The 21,077-nt window shown below is 40.0% G+C and overlaps 2 protein-coding genes across 2 annotated transcripts; both read left to right on the top strand.

Moving 5' to 3' along the window:
* Window positions 1-2,465: 2,465 nt before the first annotated feature.
* On the top strand, window positions 2,466-10,151 carry LOC140948353 (NACHT domain- and WD repeat-containing protein 1-like). The gene is made up of 6 exons (XM_073397591.1): window positions 2,466-3,035; window positions 3,746-3,948; window positions 4,462-4,792; window positions 5,137-5,870; window positions 6,068-6,280; window positions 6,562-10,151. The coding sequence occupies exons 1-6, from the start codon at window positions 2,483-2,485 to the stop codon at window positions 10,009-10,011; spliced, it is 5,484 nt and encodes a 1,827-aa protein (XP_073253692.1). The 5' UTR covers window positions 2,466-2,482; the 3' UTR covers window positions 10,012-10,151.
* Window positions 10,152-12,164: 2,013 nt separating this feature from the next.
* LOC140948531 (uncharacterized) lies at window positions 12,165-12,797 on the top strand. Its single transcript, XM_073397781.1, has one exon. It carries the CDS (start codon window positions 12,165-12,167, stop codon window positions 12,681-12,683), a length of 519 nt encoding a protein of 172 aa, XP_073253882.1. The 3' UTR covers window positions 12,684-12,797.
* Window positions 12,798-21,077: the final 8,280 nt, after the last annotated feature.

The following is a 21,077-nucleotide window of genomic DNA, read 5'->3' as shown; positions in this document are numbered from 1 at the left end:
AGATTTCAGCTTAGAAATTTGAACAAGAATTGTCTGAATTGTTGCACGTTAGCAACGTCAAGGCACTCATTGCGTGCCGTAGTGTTGAAGTTTGTGACGCCCTCCTTCTCTTTCTTATATCCGTCAATATATGTTTTGTATAATAGCCCCAGGGGTTAATTTCATCTTATGGAAATCAACTCAAAGTGGTTTGTTAAAGACTACTCTGGCATAGTATTTGAATGTTGTCCGCTTTTTGCCATGGATACGAGAAACGTAATAGTCTCTATACAGTGTCTATACAGTTACAATTCAACAGCTATTTTCGCCTATGCTAATATCCTTCGCCTGGTCAATTGTATTGCTCGTAAATTTCATTTTGTGGTTTTCTCTGAAATTGTATTAGTACAAGTTTTCTTGTCGGAGATAACAAGATAAAAAAGATGCTTAAGATGCTAAAGCGATTCTTCATCACTGCCTAGCTGCACTCCAATCGGTAAAAGCTAAATATTACACGCGGCTGGTAAGTTAACCTCTCTTAAACTAACCACACTGAATATACGACAGCTAAATATATTTTGTTTAAAAAGTTATTTGGATGATAATAATATTAAAACTCAGTTAGGGCGCCTTCAGTAAGTAGAGGCAAAGAAAAATGTTGCTTGACATTTTTAATTTAAATGTATGGATTGGTTACAATTTTAAATTAGTGTTCCATCGAGAACGCAATTAAAAGTGGCGGTATAAATCTTCAGGCAAGAAATGTGAATTAGATTTTCACTAGAGTGAAAAGTTAGAGCCTCATCGCGTGGGGAAGGCAACGTATGTAAGCCAATATAACCGAGACAAAACGAAATAGCGGCTACAGGAGCCGATACAACATATTCTAATATCATTATTTACTCCTGAATTCTGTTCCCTCCTGCTTTAGAAACTGGTATATTCGAATGATAACCCATTAAGTAAATAATTTTAGTGAACTAGTACTAGTTTCATCCGAAAACGGTGCGATCGCAGCTCCTAACTTACTGCCAACTGACTCGTCATTACACAGGAGCGGTTGCATTTTAGCTCAGATATATGTTCCAACTCAGTGGCCAGAGAGGATGGGTTCGGCAATATTTTAATCAGTTATCGCTTAATAAACAGCCCTGCGCGATAGTGCGACTAGATTTTACTGAATGAAATTTGAAAATGTAGAAACCATCTTTACTTTTGCTTTCGAAAGTAGCCATTTACTTCTTAATAAACGGTAAACGTGTGATGCCATTAACCCACCGATTCATCGGATAAAACCACCACGTATCTGTTGATCAAACCAAGAGAGAAAGATCTAGCTCATTCTCTCTTGTCAAACCGGAAAAAACCTATTCAGAAAAAATAAGTTCACTTCTCTCTGCCTAGCATCACTGATTTCTTTGATCACGTGTACGTCCGATCAAAAGTTTGAAAAGCTGAGTTCTTTGAATTTTTACTATAGATAACAACTGAAAAAAAGAATTCTTTTATTGGAAACCTGTCACTAGTAAAATAAGGAATGTTAAAAAGCTGTTAAAACAAATTGATATTTGGTAAACGATAATGGCATTTTTACACCTCCTGTGTTTTCCTATTTTGTATGTTGTCAGTGAATGACTGAAACCATTTTGTCACTTGAACACATGTTAAAACCTACAATAGAAATTAACACAAGAAATAATTAATTAATTTAAAATATAATATCGTTTGATTATATGGGCCTGCCATGAAATGAAACAAGTTCAATTCAGCCTGGGCCCGTAGAAACGAATTTCTGAGCGGGAGATCACAACGGCACGGTAGCAATGTTTGTGGCCTTGTCAACTGTAATGGGTGGATGGCCCATTCCTAGCTGTAAGGGGGTTGTGGGTATCCTTCCCCGCAAAATGAAGTCTCCCAGGAGAAAGGGGGTGAAACGGGTCAACCCAATTAGTCGGTTCAAGTGATTTCAAGCCCCCCCACCCCTGGCGGAAGTCAGTTTGGATAAGCCAGGGCTGGTCAAGAACCTGTTTCTCGAAAGTCCAGGTAATTATTAGGTCAGGAGAAAGTTCTTGTTACTTTAATCATTAGATTGTTCGGTAGTTTTCCAGATAAAATGATCAAGAGAAAAAACTATTAGTTAACCTAGCTTAACCTATTAAATCAGGACTCATTTGATGTGTACGTGAATGTAAATGGTAAATGATGAACACCTATTCTGAGGACCAGGATTCCTAAGATTTTAGTTCAACTCTTACTTACTTCCCAACTAAAGCCTATGTTTATAATATAAGTAGTATTAAGCAATAGAGGCAAAGCAATGAGGATTGAATAGTTTAAGCAATGAGGACAAAGAGCAGTAACACTGTACGGTCTCGCAATGGAGTTTTTAATTGAATCGAAACCTACCTAAGACTATTTGATAAGTGGTCTAGCGAAAGTCAACAATTTTTCCTGATCGATTTTTCTTGTTTCTTATCTACAGGTTTCAAAAAAGGAAGCGGCCATGGGAACCATTATTTCAAGAAAGAAAAGAAACGCTGTTATAAACAGCCAATCAGAAGCTGCCATTCCAGACAGGTCAGCTGAGGAGGAAGGCACACCCTATATGGGTAACCAAGCCACTAACCAGGAACCAACTGCCACTCCAGGCAAATCATCTGATGGGGAGGACACACCCCACATGGCTAACCAAGCCACCAATCGGGGACTAACTGTATGCATTTCGCATGACAACATGAATGAGTCCGATACCGAAGAAGAATCTGAAGCGAGAGATGAAAGTGATTCGGAAAAGTCTCACGATGAAAGCAATGATGATAAAAACCAGTCTGCGCATGACTCAGTGAGAGAGCTTTCTGTCAGCTCCAAATCAAGCAATAGTGTCTCGACAGAGGCAAGTGCATCTGAGAAGAGTAAAACAAGATCGGCGTTGGATGGGGTGTCATCAAATGAGGACTTCGCAAAGGCTTGGAAGGAAGCTTTATTGGAAGATCTGGATATAAACGTCTCAGACAATGTCAAAATTGTCAGGATATTTACAAGTTCGACATTCACAGGTAATAGGAGAGAATTATTGCAACGTAATCTCATGAATGACCCCCCCCCCCCCTTCCCCCCGCGCCGGAAGGGGCTTTTTAGGGCTTTCATCCATTTTAGAGGGGGAAGCCTATGATTATTTGTCTCTTCGGTACGTAACAACCATAATGTAAAGTATTTCCCCTTAAGAACAATAAGAAAACTACAAAGCTAACCAAAAAAATACAACCGAGGGACAAAGCGAGCAGTGGTTTATGTATATGACCATAAAACGCACATAATAACTTTACCCGAATAGTGTTGACTAGGAAGCCTATGACCTAAACGAATTGAGAGTATAAGAAGACTGTGTTATCAGTTGTTAATTTGTGTGGCAAGCGTTGGTAAATAAATGGGAGAGATTAGAAATTGGGCGTGGAACTTCACAGCAGACCTTTTTCTTAGTTATCTAAGGTGTCAGGGGCCATTTATGCAAGAGGAAGTAGGAGTCAACTAAACGAAGTGAAAGATCTGAAGTAAAAAAAGTGTGGGCGGAAAAAAGGCTGTCCGGAACGGGGGCGTCAGTTGCAAAAAGAAAGCTGCGCCTTAGTCAGATGTTGCGCGTGCTCGTAATTACCTTTTCTTGTGCATCGTTTCCCTCAATACTGCAAAGTAAGGAGCTTTGAAAATGTTGAGCATCAAGCTTTCTCTTTGTGATGGATTAGTTAATGATATTTTTTGTCATTCGTAGATACCTTTGTGGAACGTAATGCCCTTATGGTGCGCGTCTACCCTCGACTCAAATCCTTCTGTCAAGAGAGAGGCTATGACTTCCAAGTGGTGGACATGAGATGGGGGGTCCGGGACGAGTCCACCGATGATCACATGACCACTTATCTCTGCATGAGAGAGCTGCGCGCATGTCAGAAGCTATCAACAGGACCAAACTTCATCGTTAGTACAAAACTCAGTTTTTGTTAAGCTTCCGTCGGAATGTTCATATTTCTAGCTTCCTGCTTTCATCCTCCCTTGATGCACTTTCCCAGTTAAAGAAAAGGGGCTGCCATTCAAAATAAAGGAGATAATAAAACAGCTTTAAAGTACCTTTTTTAAAAAAGGATCGAGCCTCGCTTGGTAGCCTGATCACATCATAAAACGTATAAAGCTTCACCCAAAAGTTGTATCTAAGCTCTCAAAGACAGACCTTCTAAGCACCAGCCTAAGCTTTTCCCCTTTAAATAGACTTCCGCCATTTACAGAACGAAATGCAGGCAAACAAGTGAAAATCGTTCCCAACGGCTATCCTCTCTTGCTAGCTACTTATGTCTGCCTAAGCGAGGGATTCACGCTATGAGGGTGTACGCCTTGAGCAATGTTGAAAGTTCATCGTAGAATGAAAGTTCCCCTAGCTTGATCAGCTTTTGTGAACCCTCTAGAGATAATGGTTGTGTACTGCTTATATTACAGACATTCCTTGGACAAAAGTACGGCTATCGCCCCTTTCCGGCTAAGGTTAAGTCATCTGAGTTCGAGACGCTCCTTGCGGCAGTTGAGAAAGAAGACGATCTTCAGCTCTTGAAGCACTGGTTCTGGCGAGATGACAACGCAGTTCCCGCTCAATATTTGCTTCAGCCAATTACGTCATTGCTCCCCGATTATCGCAATTACGAAAACAAGGAGTTACGTAAGAAGGCGTCCTCTGATTGGTGGGCTGCGTTTGAAAGAATGCAAGTTGTTTTGAGGATTGCCGCTGACAAGGTGCTAGACGATAAAGAGCAACATAAGTATCATATGTCAGGTAAGCTGTCCACCTCGGCGAAGAACAATCTATTAATTTGACAGGTTTGGCTGCCTATCATGATTTTGGTAGTTTCATTTAGTGAGGGATCACCTGTCTTGATGAAACTAACACTTACAACAAAAGGACGTTTTTGAACTAATTTTGAAATTCTTGGATGATACATAATTGATTGCCTAACATCTTTTGAGGGAAATCATGTTTTTAAAAGCCTCGGTCTTTCCTGACTAAGAACAAGAGAGGATGATTTCTAAAATGAAACCGTTTTTTTAGTCTTGCCGGTTTGATTTAGTGATAATGTCGGCATTCACATTCTTTTGTTGTCATTTCGATTGTTCGTTTAGTGACGGAAGACGAAATTCGCCGTGGCATCATTACAGTATCGACTCCGGAAAAGCACTGTTTTTGGTTTAAAAGGGTGATTACAGATCTCATCCAAAATGCTGACGATCGCAACGCTGCCAAGTTCGTGGACAAGACGTACGGAGCAGAGCATTCAGTTATCGATGAGTCTGCACGGGGCCTGTTAGCACGTTTGAGAGAAAGTGAGCTACCAACTGCTCTCGCAGAAAAAAACGTGCTTGAATACAAAGTCAAGTGGACAAGTGAAGGAATAAGTCCAGATACATCTGATGAGCATGCTAAGTATCTTGACAAGCTTTGTACAGACGTCTACAATGTTTTGAGCAGTATGATTCAAGAGGCCATTTCAGAGAAAGAAACCAATGAAGAGAAAAATCCAGTAACTGAAGAAGTATTACAACATGCGTTATTCTGCCAAAGAAAAGGCTTAGCTTGTCAAGGACGAGACAGTTTTCTCTCTTTAGTAAAGAGATCCTTGCTTGACAATGACAGTAAGCGTGTGAGTGTACTCCATGGAGAATCCGGCTGCGGTAAGACATCCATTATGGCCAAGATAGCTGTAGATATCAGGAAATGGCTGGAACCAGAGTCAGCTATTGTGGTGCTGAGATTCATTGGCACATCTCCCGAATCATCCAACATCAGAATGCTGTTGAGGAGTGTTTGCCAGCAGCTGTATATGATCACCGGAAATGAGATCACGGAAATTCCAGAGGCAAGTTGGTACATAAAAATAATTGATTTATGAATCTATGAATTACATAATGTCAGATGGATTGTTGGAGTACCTTTCTATTGTGGATTACGGCCTCTTAGAGCAATTATCCGCAGTTTGGCAGATAATCATCTGATATCAAACTTGTCTTTTGTTCCTTTGCTATATCAGAAACTAATGTATCGAAATCCTTGTAGGATCCACTGGAGCTGTATGAGTTTTTTCCAAAGTGCTTAGATGAAGCCTGCAATTCTCGTCCCGTGGTGGTGATGCTTGATTCTTTAGACCAACTCCCTGCTGGTGAAGGAGGAAGGCGCTTAGATTGGTTGCCGAAGAAACTACCTGACAATTGCTACTTTGTTTTGTCGACTCTACCCGGCTCCGACTACGAGTGTCTACCCTTGTTGAAGGTAATAAATAACTCTAATTAGATAGCAAAGACGAACTAACACAAACCAGTCCTTGATTCCGGTTAAGATAAAAACACCTTTTTACCAATCCGGAAAAAGCATTTGTGCGAGCAAATTTATGTTCTTTCTATTTGTTCCCGACTGGCATAATTTAGGCTCCTTTCTTTTCTTAACGATGTGGTCGTACGTTATCAGGAAACTTGTTATAAAGCCGCTAAATGGGCACAACAGAACCAGATAAATGCTAATAAAAATGTCCCCTTACTTTGTCTTTACAACAGGAACTCTATCTTGACTCGTCCTTTCTGGAAGTGCCAACGATTCCAGCAAATGAGGCTGACATAATTTTAGAGAGCTGGTTATCGTCTTCGCAGCGCTCACTAACAACTGATCAGAAACAGATGGTTTTAAATGCCTTTGAAAAGTGCCCACTTCCTCTGTTTTTGAAGCTGTCTTTTGACGAAGCTTGTCGCTGGAAGTCGTATACCTCAACAAGTGAAACAAAATTAGCACCCAGCGTAAAAGACATCATTAATGATTTTCTGGATCAAGTCGAGCGTCGGCATGGGAAGATTTTGGTCAACCAAGCGCTGGCTTATGTTACTGCATCCAAAAATGGCCTGACCGAACCTGAACTAGAGGATATCCTCTCCCTGGACGATGAGGTCCTTAATGATGTATATCAGTACTGGACACCCCCTGTTCGAAGACTACCACCGCTTCTTTGGATTCGTGTCCGATCCGACCTTGGGGATTACCTCATTGAAAGGGGGGCAGATGACGCTCGTCTGATCTACTGGTACCATCGGCAGTTCATCGAAGTAGCAATCAACCGATACTTAAAGGCAAGAAAAGAAGTTCATACCAAGCTTGCTGATTTCTTTACTGGAATGTGGTCCGATGGTGTTGCAAAACCTTTTGCTGACAAGAACGGAGAAACAGTGCTAAAAGATCGGTTAGTGGCCAGACAACCCTTAATGTTTCACAACGAGAAAGAAAACAAGGCAGTTTATAACTTGCGAAAGCTCAGTGAGCTTCCATTTCATCTGTTGCACGCAGGCAATCTGAAGAGACTCAAAGAAGAGACACTCTGCAATTTTGAATTCCTCTTGGCCAAGCTACGAGCAACATCCTTGGAAACTGTTCTTGATGACTTTACAGCATCTTTGGTGTTATATCCAGAAGATGAAGATCTCGTCACATTGGAGAAAACCCTACAGTTGTCATCCTTCGCTTTGAAAGGAGACGCCAATCAACTAGCCCCACAACTTCTTGGAAGGTTAACGGTGGGCTTTGATTTAGTCAAATTCAGCGGCATCCACATCTTGCTTCAACAGGCTTATTCCTCCTCAGTGCCCTGTCTCATACCGAACGACAAATGCTTGACATCACCTGGAGGATCCTTGATTTCGTCAATAAAGATACCTGGCGAGCCCACCACTCAGTGCTGTGGTTTCAGTTGCGATGGAAAAACGGCGTTCATCGCCTCCTCGTTCTCAGAGTCTCTTCAGTTGTTGATTATCAACTTGTTGAACGGCAAAACTCTGCAAAGAGTAACTATACCAGAGTCCCAAGGTGGTGGCTTGGTGTGGAGTATCCAGGGAAGCCAAATTACGCCAGACCTTCTCCTTTTAGCAGGCTCCGCTGACATACTTCTAATGAAAGCATCCAAAGGTCAAATAGTGCAGAAATTCGCCGCCCTTGATGAAGAAAGCCAATACTCTCCGATGCCACCAGTTGCCTTCGCAGACAATGAAACGCGGATTGTCGCTATAACAGATAAGAACCTTAAGATATGGACAGTTAAAGATGGCCGCCTTCTACACCAAATTGACATAGGCAAAATATCAACCGATGAGCAGTATGGTTCCTTGGGAACATCAGGATACTTAGCAGCATTCTGTGTCCATGTGTCAGGGAGCTTCAAGGTCCTCGACTGCAGAACGGGCAAGATGCTTAGAGAAGTCAGCGTATTCAGTGAAGCTGATGAATGTTTCATTGCCGAGGTCAAAGTTACCTCAAAGGAACAAGTTGTTGTGACTTCTTCAGAGAAAAATAATCTTCGTTTGTACGATCTTCATTCTGGAGATTTAATCAGAGAGGTGTCGCAGTTTAGAATTAACTCTGGCCTTCTTCGTCTTCAAATCACAAAAGACGGAGCAAAAGCAGTGGGTATTCATGATTACGAGATTCTGTTTACAAACCTTGAGGATGGAACAGTTAATAAAACCTTGAAGAGTGAGTCGTTCGGGACACTGATAATTCATCAAAATTTCTACACCAGAGATGGAAAATATGGTATTTCAATTGCTCATGATGAAGTAATTCGCATCTATGACCTAGAACAAGCTGTTAAGGAGAACAAAAAGGCCGTTCAAAAAGGATCTAAGAATCATAAGGCGGTGTCTTCAGTTGATTCAATTACATATCTCACACGTGATGACTGTACTGACAGATATGTTATTGCCATTGCGACGGTCAATGGCACCAACGAAATTCTCATTTGGGACACTTTCAAAGGTGCAAAAGCGAGGGCACTCAAGATGACCCAAGATTTGCCACCCAGCACAATTCGAATGGGCGCAACAACCCGTGCGGTTGGTTATATCCACGACAAAGATTTCCTTCACTTCCAAGTATTTGACCTGCACGCCGGGAAAATTGAACGACGGTTGCAGGGTAAAGCACCCAAAAGGACTGAAGCTTTTGGGTTCACTGACGACAGCCACATCATCACATTTTCCCGCGGGAGACGCAACCTTAAAGTATGGAATATCAATGATGGTAAGCTAGTCAGCCAATACAAGTTTGGACAGAAGTTTCGATTTGAAGACATGCTAGTCAGCAGGAATGGTAACGCAGTTGTCTGCAGTCAAGTGGGTCAGACAGTTGAACATGATGAAAGCAGTGTGCCGCTGGCTTTCTTGAACCCGCAGAATGGAGAGCAGAAGTTCTTAGAAGAGAAGGGCACCCAATTGTTGCTCTGGAATGGATGCGTTTCGGACGACGGACGCTATCTCGTTTGCTTGACCAAGGAATACAGTGCACAGCTTTGGGACTTGACGAATGGGCGAATGATGTATAGGCTCAGTGTTGATGAAGAAAACACCCATGTCATTGCCACGGCAATATCAACGGTCAGCAAGGTAATTCTTACCGGCGAGAGCGATGGAGGTATCAACGTTTGGGACATTACCAGTGGCCATGTTCAGTACACTTTCTTTTGCGATGGCGTCGATTCTTTATTCATTACAAAAGACGGACGAGTGGCATTCTCTAACTATCGTTCTAACAATCGCAACATTGATGCTTGGGACTTAAGCAATGGTTCAAAGTTAGCTTCCTTCACCTCAGACTGGAAACCTGAACGAATTGTGATCTGCGGCAACCGCCTCGTAGTTGCGAAAGCGGACAAGCCAGAGCTAATGTCGCTACGTCCTCACATTCCCGGATATACAGAAGATCTCGCAAATGAGGATGGTCATTTCATGGATTGTCCCTTGGAACGTCAGATGCAGCCCCTATTGGAGATTGCAAGTGGTGAAGATGAAGATGAAGATGAAGATGACGATTTTGATCAAACTGACATTCAGAAAACAGAGCTAACTAAGAAGGCAGTGTATGCAAGCCCGAATGTTATAATCGGAGGGGGTAGTTCAGTATTTGCGTCGAAGAATATTTTCATTTCTGGTAACGTCACAATTAATGGTATTCCAATACAAGATTTGTAGGTATCTTCTTAGTCATGAAATAACAGCGTATGTTGAGCAAGGGGTCAGGTATTCAGTGTTGTTTCATGGCAATAATACTATCTCAGTATTATTATATGTACCCTCAGAATGTACATCGTGCAGCTTAGGAACCCCTGACTGAACAAATGTACAGGTTTCAAGAGAAAGGACCTAAGTCAGACCTAAGATGCCAAACTTAAAATCCTCTTACATGTCCTCCTGCAATATTTGAGTGAGTTCGCAAGGGTAAGCCTAACGTAAACTTCATTATGTTCAATTAGGCACCCATAGCCTCCTCTGATCTACAGAAAGGTAACTGTTCTGGTGCCGTCAAACACACAAACGCTTGTGCAAAAATTTTTAAAGTTTCATGCTTTTTTTTTAAACAAATAAACAGAAAATCTTGAAAATAATCGCCCAAATCTCTTTGCGGGTGGGCGTTCAAGTAGAAGGCATGCAAAGGAAAACTATCGTTGCATTTTGCGAATGAGTCAGTTTTTTTTACAATAAAAATTGGCTTTGTTCATAGATAACCCTGAGACAGTGACAAACGATGTGATGTCGCCATTCTATTCCCAGCCAACTGATAATTGTCAAAAAGTTGTTTCAAACAAACGTTTCGTTGTATTAATGAATTTCTATTCTCCCACTTGAGTATCTGAGCACAAGCTATTACTAAACATACATATTTAAGCTCTTCATTGAGTGGCATTTTTTCATGGCGTCAAACTATCCTCCGCTTCTCTTACAAATGTCTGTACTCAAGTATTCAAGCCTTCCGATCTCCGTGTCTCGTTCGTTTCCCACCAATTGGGTCAGGCCAGGAGCTCATAACAGGCCACTAACCGTTAAATTCAGTTTAGCCTATACAAAGGACAGGAGAATGAAATTGAGATCTTATCGTCAAATACTGACTGAGATATCATCCTAAAATTCCTGAGAATGTTTTTTTCGAATCTTAGAATATGCCAGTTTTGCTCTTCGAATAAAGTAGATAATGAAATTCATTTACTGTTGGAATGCAATTTATATAGCAATTTAAGAAAACAATTTTTTCAAGACGTAGAAGCCAAGTACTCCAAATTCGTAGATATGAACAAATCGGAAAAAGTTATATTTCCTTTTAACAATATTGATCCATATGTTTGTAAAAAAAACTTAGCTACTATGTCTACATGATGTAACATTTCAACTTAGAGAAACTTATTTCATGAAACAAAAGAATGGAAAACAGAGATTACTAATTATTACATTTAATTAATACAAAGCTCTCTATTTATTTGGTTATTTTAAAATTACTAAAATTCTAAAGTGATAGTTTTAATGCGATACTTTTTCTGTATATGGGAATGCTAATAAAGTGTTATGTGTTGTTACTTGTCAATTTTCTCTTGACAGGGGAAAACTTTGTTTCAAAATAGGCTACAAAATCGGTGGGATTTTTATCAGTTGAGAGTATTCACCTTAATCACGCGTTATATTTGTCGTGACCAGACTATAAAGCGAGGCAAAAATTTCAATCACCTTTACTTCTTCCGTGTTTACTCAGTGATTTGCTCAGACTAAAATATGTCAACCGTAGCGAATAAAATAGTCACTAAATTGGTCGTCGTTTTACATATTGACGAGAAAATTCGAGTTATTCCCTTCTGATCAATCGGGTTGAAGCAGATCAAAACCAAGAAATGAGGAATTATATTCTCACTTATATTTGGAGGCTACTGGAAATATTTGACGGACTCAGTCCTTCGCTGAAACCCCAGCATTACAGAGGTATATTGGCATAAAAGGTACGTTTTTGCGAGAGCTTTCGTGATGTTCTATCTCGATTTTAAAAAATATTTTGAAAATTTTGTTTATGCTTCGAGTCACAGTTCCAGAAGAACACGTCATTTTCTTTTTTTGGTTCATAAATGGCTCTGCTCGAGTTACCTGCAGTAGAGCTATGGATGACATTTGTTCTTTGGTTCAGTCTTGCTCTTTTAAAATGGAAAAATGAAATGGATACAATTTGGTTTATTTTCATGCACGTTGTTTTAGAAGGGCCATATTACAATTCACACGGACGATGACAAAAAATATTTAATCGAAATACTTATGTGAACTACAGTCCTCTTTTTACTCTCCCTTTAATTACAGCAAGAATACAAGTAATGGAATTCAAATTCTTGTTGATTGCTTTGATGGTGGGGATAGTTTTGGCTCAGTACGAAGCTTCATCAAAGACCTGTCCTCGCTGGTTGAAACTGAACAAGTCGCCGGTCTGCTTCGGTGCGCGGGGAGACCAGTTTGGTCGTTTTTCCTACCATCGAAACATCTTCGTGAGCTCGTTTATGATCGTGCACCGCTCCGGAAAGGTGTCGTCCGATAGTCGCAATTACAATTACTGGGGAGGAACTTCCGATGGTCGAGACCTTGGCGTCTTTTTGACCGATCAGAGCAATAAATTACTGGCTCCACAGTCATCGATCGTCTCCAAGGGTGGATGGTACAAACTGGCAGGTTACAGCGGTTCGTCGCCAGTCCTTCTGTTCTGTGTCTCAAAGAAGCCTCATTGCGTCTTTGCCAACAGTGAGCTACGTCTGTGGTATGGAGAGGATCTGCGCGGCCCTGCAAGCGAAAGTAATAATCGTGGCAAATCATGTGCTGACGTGTACGGCCTGTTGGCTTAAACCTAATGAAGAGCCAAATCCCAGATATTACCTGAGATTGTACTTTTATAGAGAATTTTAAAACAGCTCTCTAGTTTTAAACCAGATTTGCTAAGAATAAAGTAATTAAAAGTAGTCGGTGCCGATATGTTGCATTTTTTCTATCTGTTTCCCCCGCACTGAGAGTAATTTCCTCTAGAAGACTGATTTGACAGTAAAGCAGAATGTAACCTTTGTTACCCCTTACCACCATATATGGCCTATATTTTCTCCCCGACAATGCATTTGAAGTGCAAAACAAAAATCAATTCTTGTTACACCTTACCAGGACGTATTAAAATGAAGTTTCTGCATGAAGGCCACAAAAATTCACACTAAATGAAAGTAGAAAAGCACAGCGTTGCTTATTCAAACATAATCTGCACTCAGCTGTCTTTCGATCGTTAATCATAGAAAAAAATCAAACTGGAAAGTGCCAAAGCAGAGCACAGTAGTAGCAAAGGGAAGGAGGGAAGAGGATATTGAGGGCGCGCGCGCGGGGCAGGAAAGGAAGATGCAAATTTTATATAAAATGTCACTTTGGGATTAAATAGTTGTAGCATTACAGATAATATACAACACAAGTAAAGTCAGCCCCTATCTCCAAGTTTAATGAAGGACGTTTCATTATTAATGTACTAAAAAATCAATGTCTCGGTATTTTGTGAAGTAACCAGATGAGCTTTATCTACATTTGATCATTTTTTATTTTACATTTACTCTTTTTGGCTCTCATTAACAACAAATGATTATGGATTGTTTTCATTCTGATCATCATTCTCATCACCATCACCATTATCATGACAAAAATCAACCAATCTTTTTCATTTTTCACAGCTTACCGCGTTTTTCAAAAACATACGAACTCTGAAGTCAAAAGCCAACAGCTGTTTGTGCTTTTCGCTGCCGTCAATCATCTTAGCGGACTTCTTAGGAAACAGAACTTTACTTAAACGGGTTCAAAAGGCCATGGTTTGTGATCTATGATTGGTGGATCTCTGGATCCGTTTTGTGTGTTTCTTTGTTTCAAGGTTCGTTGCTTGTGATCTTACTAGTAATAGTGATAGACTGCCAAAAAGTCGGGTTTTTTTTCCCAAAACCAGAAAGAAATCGGCAAAGTGTGGCGTACCGGAGTCTTACGCGCGCGAAGCGCGCGAGCCTTACACACCCGTAGGGCATGTGAGGTGTAATGTGAGGCGTCTCTCCCAGTCTCGCTCTCCGTTTTCAGCCTCGTTCCAGACCTTTTGTTTTACTACTCGCGCGTACTTTAAGACGCCAAAATACGGACTGTTTTGCAGTCTATAACCAGAGAAGGTTGGGCAGCAGTTCGCAAAGGATCATGGGGCGAATTATTAAGGAGCTCAGTTACAACGATACCGTCGAGCTAGAACGATCTCCGCGATTCACGCGCCGATTGCCGATGTTAGCCACAATTGTGCTCGAATTCAGAATATTTTGGCCCAAAAAGTTTATTCCATCAAAGATGTTATAAATTTCTCGCGGCAAAGTGGTCGAGATGCTTTTAAAACATGTTACTTGGCGTCGTCGAAAGTTAGCCGGGTTTACTAAGACATCTTGCAAGCAAAGCAAGCTGTGTCAACTATGTGCGTTTACCTTTCCAGACAGCGAAGGTTATTGCGAATACACATTCCACTGACCGATTAAGAATTTGAATGATGGTCAACAATGTAATGGGCTAGACAAATGTCCCACAGATTTGAGATACAATTAGGTCTCGATCACTTAGCTTTAATTGATCAATGGTCCACTTGAATTCATTCTTTGGATTGCTTATTTGAAATTTACAGGCTAAGTAAGCTTATATTTAGATTCTTGAAGACTTTCTCAAGGACTGAAGTAATAAATAAAGGTGTATTATTGAACTGAATGAATGCTAGGTACATACAAGACAGCTTTGGCGGTAGTAAGTTTTTTTTGGACTGGACCACTAGGTACTTCAATTATAATTAGAGGTAAAACCCTGAGTAAATTCCTCATAAAAAAATTACATTCCTTTTAGAGTTACGATATGGGCTACTGCAATAGAGAAAAGTAAATCGCATGCATTCCCAAAGAATCCTACAGATATGAGATTCTCTCGCTTTCTCATGGTATCACTATGTATTTGAATAATGACTACACTTCCATTTCAGCATATTTTAAGTTCCTTTTTTGTCTTTCACATCGAGGTCCCAGCCATGCATGACCGCATTCCCTTCATCATAGATATTACAAATAAACAATTGAATAACCAATTATTTCAAGGGCAGCATTTTTGTTTTAAAGACTCAGTGTGATGGTTTTATGTACTGAAAATAAATATCATCACAGAATGATATTCAGTAGTTGGAGGAATAAACAGTGGAAATATAGTCATTGACTGTGGTAAACTTTAATTGACTGAAGATGTTGAGAGAACCAACCAGCATTAAGCTTCTCCGACTGACAAGAAGATCACCATCGCTAATTGCCTTCAATAATTGGAGAACAATAGAAATTACAGTCATTTCACCCATTTCTGGAAACATTATGAATACTTATTATTCATTCCAAATGCTTCCCTGATTCTGATTGGCTAAAAGCACAGGCATAATTCACCATAACCAGCTACTGATGACCAGATTTGGAAGAATTTTGCGATTAATGAACCGATAACGTCAAAAGTGCAGCTTCCTTGCAGGCTAATGCACCGTTAACCGAGAAGACCTGGGGACGAGGTTGAGTTGTTTTGGTTGTGAAAACAAAAATGATGGACATTTCATTCGTTTCAAGAGTAAGAACTAGGCGAAATAATAGCTAAAAAGATGGCAAGAACAGCAAGAAGACAACTCGAAGGGTGACACCTGCTGTTTGGAGAATATTTGCGGAGATGAACAACCCTAAACGTGCACTATCGAAGATGAACTTAACATCGATGGAGGTAACCATGTTTTAGCTATGTTCTTAAACTTGGAATTATTTTGAACGAATAATAATTCGGCTTTCGTATCATATGAAGAATTATGGCCTCACGGATAACACCCTCCTCAATCTCCATAATTCTTCATAAGATACTCAGCCTCATTCTTTAATTGCTAATTCAAGATAGGAAATGTCTCTAACCAAAAGCACAAAACAGTTAATACAATAAAAATCGGCCGGATTGTTGATCGAGTCCAGTTGACATGTCGAGCTCGTAGAACTGCTGTATCGAGCTTGGTTGCCTACATAACTAATATGATCCAAAATCTCCAACTAAATACTAATCTGGTTTGTAAGAGCCTGTCAGGCTAAAATTTGCCAGTTAGGGCCCCTCTATACAAGAACCTGTTCAGCCTAATACTTAAAAACAGTTTCTTATTTTCTAAAATCTGTTAACAAAAAAAAAATTCTATACACTTGGACAAACTATAGGGTATGTCAACATTTGGGATCCACTTTACAGACACAGGAGCGTTATCACCGCCTATGCCTATCATACTGCAATATGTAATGGCATGCATATTTTATATAAGGAAAATACCCGGTAAGAACCTAAATTAGTACTAATTACCACATGTAAGAACCTGTTTAGCGGGGCTAACTTATCAAAAGGCAGGTTCTTAGCTGCAGGTGTTTACTGTATTCTTGTTTGATGCTTCAAAGAACCGCACCTGTTGATTCAATAATACATATCTCACACGTGAAGGCTCCAATGACAGATATGTTATTGCCATTGCGACTGTCAATGACACCAACGAAATTTTCTTTTGGCACACTTTCGAAGGTACAAAAGCGCGGACACTCAAGATGACCCAATATTTGCCACCCAGCAGGATTCGAATGCACGCAACAACCCGTGCGGTTTGTTATATTTAGGACAAAGATTTCCTCCACTTCCAAGTATTTGACTTGCAGGCCGGGAAAATTGAACGACGCTTGCAGGGGTAAAGCACCCAGAAGGACGGAAGCTTTTGGCTTCACTGACGACAGCCACAGCATCACATTTTCCCGCGGGAGACGCAACCTTAAAGTATGAAATATCAATGATGGCAAGCTAGTCAGCCAATACAAGTTTGGACAGAAGTTTCGATTTGAAGACATGCTAGTCAGCAGGAATGGTAACGCAGTTGTCTGCAGTCAAGTGGGTCAGACAGTTGAACATGATGAAAGCACTGTACCACTGGTTTTCTTGAACCCCAAGAAGGGTATAGGCTCAGTGTTGATGAAGAAAACACCCATGTCATTGCCACGGCAATATCAACGGTCAGCAAGGTAATTCTTACCGGCGAGAGCGATGGAGGTATCAACGTTTGGGACATTACCAGTGGCCATGTTCAGTACACTTTCTTTTGCGATGACGTCGATTCTTTATTCATTACAAAAGACGGACGAGTGGCATTCTCTAACTATCGTTCTAACAATCGCAACATTGATGCTTGGGACTTAAGCAATGGTTCAAAGTTAGCTTCCTTCACCTCAGACTGGAAACCTGAACGAATTGTGATCTGCGGCAACCGCCTCGTAGTTGCGAAAGCGGACAAGCCAGAGCTAATGTCGCTACGTCCTCACATTCCCGGATATACAGAAGATCTCGCAAATGAGGATGGTCATTTCATGGATTGTCCCTTGGAAAGTCAGATGCAGCCCCTATTGGAGATTGCAAGTGGTGAAGATGAAGATGACGATTTTGATCAAACTGACATTCAGAAAACAGAGCTAACTAAGAAGGCAGTGTATGCAAGCCCGAATGTTATAATCGGAGGGGGTAGTTCAGTATTTGCGTCGAAGAATATTTTCATTTCTGGTAACGTCACAATTAATGGTATTCCAATAAAAGATTTGTAGGTATCTTCGTAGTCATGAAATAACAGCGTATGTTGAGCAAGGGTTCAGGTATTCAGTGTTGTTTCATGGCAATAATACTACCTCAGTATTATTACATGTGCCTCAGACTGTACAACGTGCAGCTTAGGAACCCTTGACCGAACAAATGTACAGGTTTCAAGAGAAAGGACCTAAGTCAGACCTAAGATGCCAAACTTAAAATGTTTCCTCTTACATGTCCTCCTGCAATAGTTGATTGAATTCGCAAGGGTAAGCCTAACGTAAACTTCATTATGTTCAAATAGGCACCCATAGCCTCCTCTGATCTACAGAAAACTAACTGTTCTGGTGCCGACAAACACACAAACGCTTGTGACGAAAATTTTTTAAGTTTCCTACTTTTTTTGGAAACAAATAAACAGAAAATCTTGGAAATAATCGTCCAAATCTCTTTGCCGGCGTTCAAGTAGAAGGCATGCTAAGAAAAATCGTCCTTGCATTTTGCAAATGAATTAGTAATCTCTGTTTCCCATGCTTTTGTTTCATGAAATAAGTTTCTCTAAGTTGAAATGCTTTATAGACATAGTAGTCACGTTTTTTTCACAAACATATGAATCAATATTGCTAAAAATAAAAATAACTTTTTCCGATTTGTTCAAATCTACGTACAGTCAACTTCCTCTAAGTCGGACACCTCTGGGACCGGCAGTAAGTGTCCGTCTTAGAGAGATGTCCGTCTTATAGAGAGTCAAATAAAGGGAGTAAAGGAAGGCAGGGACCAACTCTAGGTGTCCGTTTTAGAGAGAGTCGACTGTATTTGGAGTACTTGGCTTCTAAGTCTTGAAAAACTTGTTTTCTTAAATTGCTATATAAATTGCATTCCAATAGAAAATGAATTTCAATATTTCTCTACTTTATTCGACGAGCAAAACTCGTCTGGCATATTCTAAGATTCGAAAAAAGAATTCCCAGGAAATTTAGGAAGATGATATCTCAGTCAGTATTTGACAATAAGATCTCAATTTTTCTAAAACGCCCTACTTACTGCTCTTTTATTCCCCTGTCCTTTGTATAGGCTAAACTGGATTGACAAAATTGGCGGGAAACGAACGAGACACTGAGATCGGAAAGATTGAATACTTGAGTAGAGACATTTGTAAGAGAAGAGGAGGATAGTTTGATGCCATCAAAAAATGCCACTAAATGAAGACCTTAAATATATATGTTTGTTTAGTAATAGCTTGTGCTCAGATACTCAAGTGGGAGAATAGAAATTCATTAATACAACCAAACGTTTGTTTGAAACAACTTAGTGACAATTATCAGTTGGCTGGAAATAGAAAGGCGACATCGTTTGTCACTGTCTCCGAGTTATCTATGAACAAAGTCAATTTTTATTGTAAAAAGAAAATGACTATTACATTTAATTAACACTCTCTATTTATTTGGTTATTTTGAAATTATTAAAATTACAGCGTAATAGTTTTAAAGCAATACAATTTCTGGATAAGGGAATGCTAGTAACGAAATGTTATATTGTTGTTACTTGTGAATTTTCTCTCGACAAGGGAAACTTTGTTTCAAAATCGGTGGGATTTTATATTTTTCGTGACCAGGCTGCTATAAAGCGAAGAAAAAATTTCAATCACTTTTACTTCTACCGTGTTTACTTAGTGATTTGCTCAGACTAAAATACAGTGGAACCTCTATTAATTATAAGCGGACCCCTAATTAAGCGAACACTAAGCCGGCTTTTTTTTGCGATCAGCATGATTTCTTAGTTGCTACGGACGCTTTGTTTTCAAAAGGTGACAAGAGAATTTCCTGCTGTGGGAATTTAATTAGTACATTAATTTCTGGCCAAAAAACGTAATCCGATAAGGTGTCAACCCTGTCATATGCCACTACAGTAGTAATCCTTTTGAAAGCTCAGAACGTGTTCAAGATAGTAAAAACCAGATGTAAATACAACGCTATCCATTATAAAAATTAAAATAAAGCAAAATTAAAACAGTTTTGCTTATAGTAAAGTGTATGCCTTGCAAAACCTTCAAGTTGCGTTCTAGATAGTTTTTTGCCAGATTTCAGCACGAGGAATCCACGCGCCAGAACGCGCGGACAGCAATGATCAGGAAATAAAGCGGAAGAACGAATTGTCTTTTCAAAAATACATTTTCCCTTTCAAACTTAAATGCTTCAAGGCTAAACGAGATTTTGCCTATTACGACTGGCCGGTGCTATCTCATGATAGCCGATCTGTAGCGAAGACACGGAGTCCAGTGTAAATATTGAGCCGCTTTTTAGGCATGCGGTTGCCTGCAGTCTTTATTTATGCGTCGTAATGTCAAAAACAAAGAAACAAATCAGCATGTCGAAAAAGGATTGTGCAAGTAAAAGTATAACCCATCCTACAATGGAATTAATTGGATTTTACTTTATATGGTATGCTTTTGGTATATCGCCCTAGATCTGCCACGATACTTTGTCAGAAGATTCCTGAGAGTGAGAGCCACGAGTGATGGCGGTGTACATGTGTGACGATCCTCGTCTATTCTATTGCGCCGGATTTTTTTCTCCTTCGCTGGATACCGAAAAGACTTGGTATCATTGCTTTGAATTCCAGCCTATGTAATGGAAAGCTATGCATGTTCGGCTCCTCCGATTCAGTCAAGAGTTTTAGCGAGGAATTTAAGCAGTCTGACAAGATGGCGTTCTTGCTTGTATGAGTTGGTTCTCCGTGCCGTCGATGGAGGGGGCTTTTTGGTCCGCTGTCGCTCGATATCATTCGCCACAAGTCCCTTAGCTAAATCCTGTTTTTAGAGGCGGATTTCAAGAGGTGGTCGACTGGATCATTTCATTTTGATTCAAGGGTTCTGTCCATTGGCGCCAAAATCGAATAGCCCGCCAATTCCCCAAAATAGCCCGCCAATCCAAAATCTCTGTACACATCCTTCACTCAGGAAACAACCAAGTAACAATGGGTATGACTCGCTTTTATTAAATAACAAAGTCAGTATACCAACTTGCATAGCAAATTGTGAGAAATGAGGTCAGTTAACCAGTTTATTGTTTGTTGAAATATCATTTTCTTGTAATTATTGCGGGACATAATTTTTGAAGCCCATTGTTTCTCCCTTATTTAAATTCAATTTTTTCTCCTTTCACTTTAATTCCTGTCACTTTTCAATGGCTAATAATGTTTTTTTTTTTTCATAAAGGCTGATCTCAGAAACTGTTTTGCAAATGTGATTACGCATACAGAGGTCTTAAAGAAAAGTGGAATTTTTTTGACAGAAAACACTACAATATGTTTGTTTAAAGGGCGACATTTAACTTTAAGAAGAAATTCTTCTTTTTCATCTATGAGGGGGGTGAATAGGGGTATGCAAATCCGCCGATCCGTGGTATTTTTAGGCCCGATCCGTCGATCCGACTTAATTTTTGTTCAAATCCGAATCCGTGTTACTTGAAAAATTTTTCCTGGTATAAAGAAAGTAGCGTTGTAGCATGAAAAAATGAATTACTTAATATCGTTGTTCTGTAATCGCAACAGATGCGGGACTTCATGTTTAAGAAGTTTTCGTTCAAGTT

The sequence above is a fragment of the Porites lutea genome, chromosome 9, assembly GCF_958299795.1.
Source record: "Porites lutea chromosome 9, jaPorLute2.1, whole genome shotgun sequence".
Taxonomy (NCBI): Eukaryota; Metazoa; Cnidaria; class Anthozoa; order Scleractinia; family Poritidae; genus Porites; species Porites lutea.
This window is presented reverse-complemented; position numbering and strand designations above follow the sequence as displayed.

What these genes read in the sequence shown, in the direction of transcription:
- LOC140948353 (XM_073397591.1), top strand. Translation starts at nt 2,483, where the DNA reads ATGGGAACCATTATTTCAAGAAAGAAAAGAAACGCTGTTATAAACAGC. An exon ending in TACAAGTTCGACATTCACAG is followed by an intron (nt 3,036 to 3,745) that starts GTAATAGGAGAG and finishes TGTCATTCGTAG; the next exon opens with ATACCTTTGTGGAACGTAAT. An exon ending in CAACAGGACCAAACTTCATC is followed by an intron (nt 3,949 to 4,461) that starts GTTAGTACAAAA and finishes CTTATATTACAG; the next exon opens with ACATTCCTTGGACAAAAGTA.
- LOC140948531 (XM_073397781.1), top strand. Translation starts at nt 12,165, where the DNA reads ATGGAATTCAAATTCTTGTTGATTGCTTTGATGGTGGGGATAGTTTTG.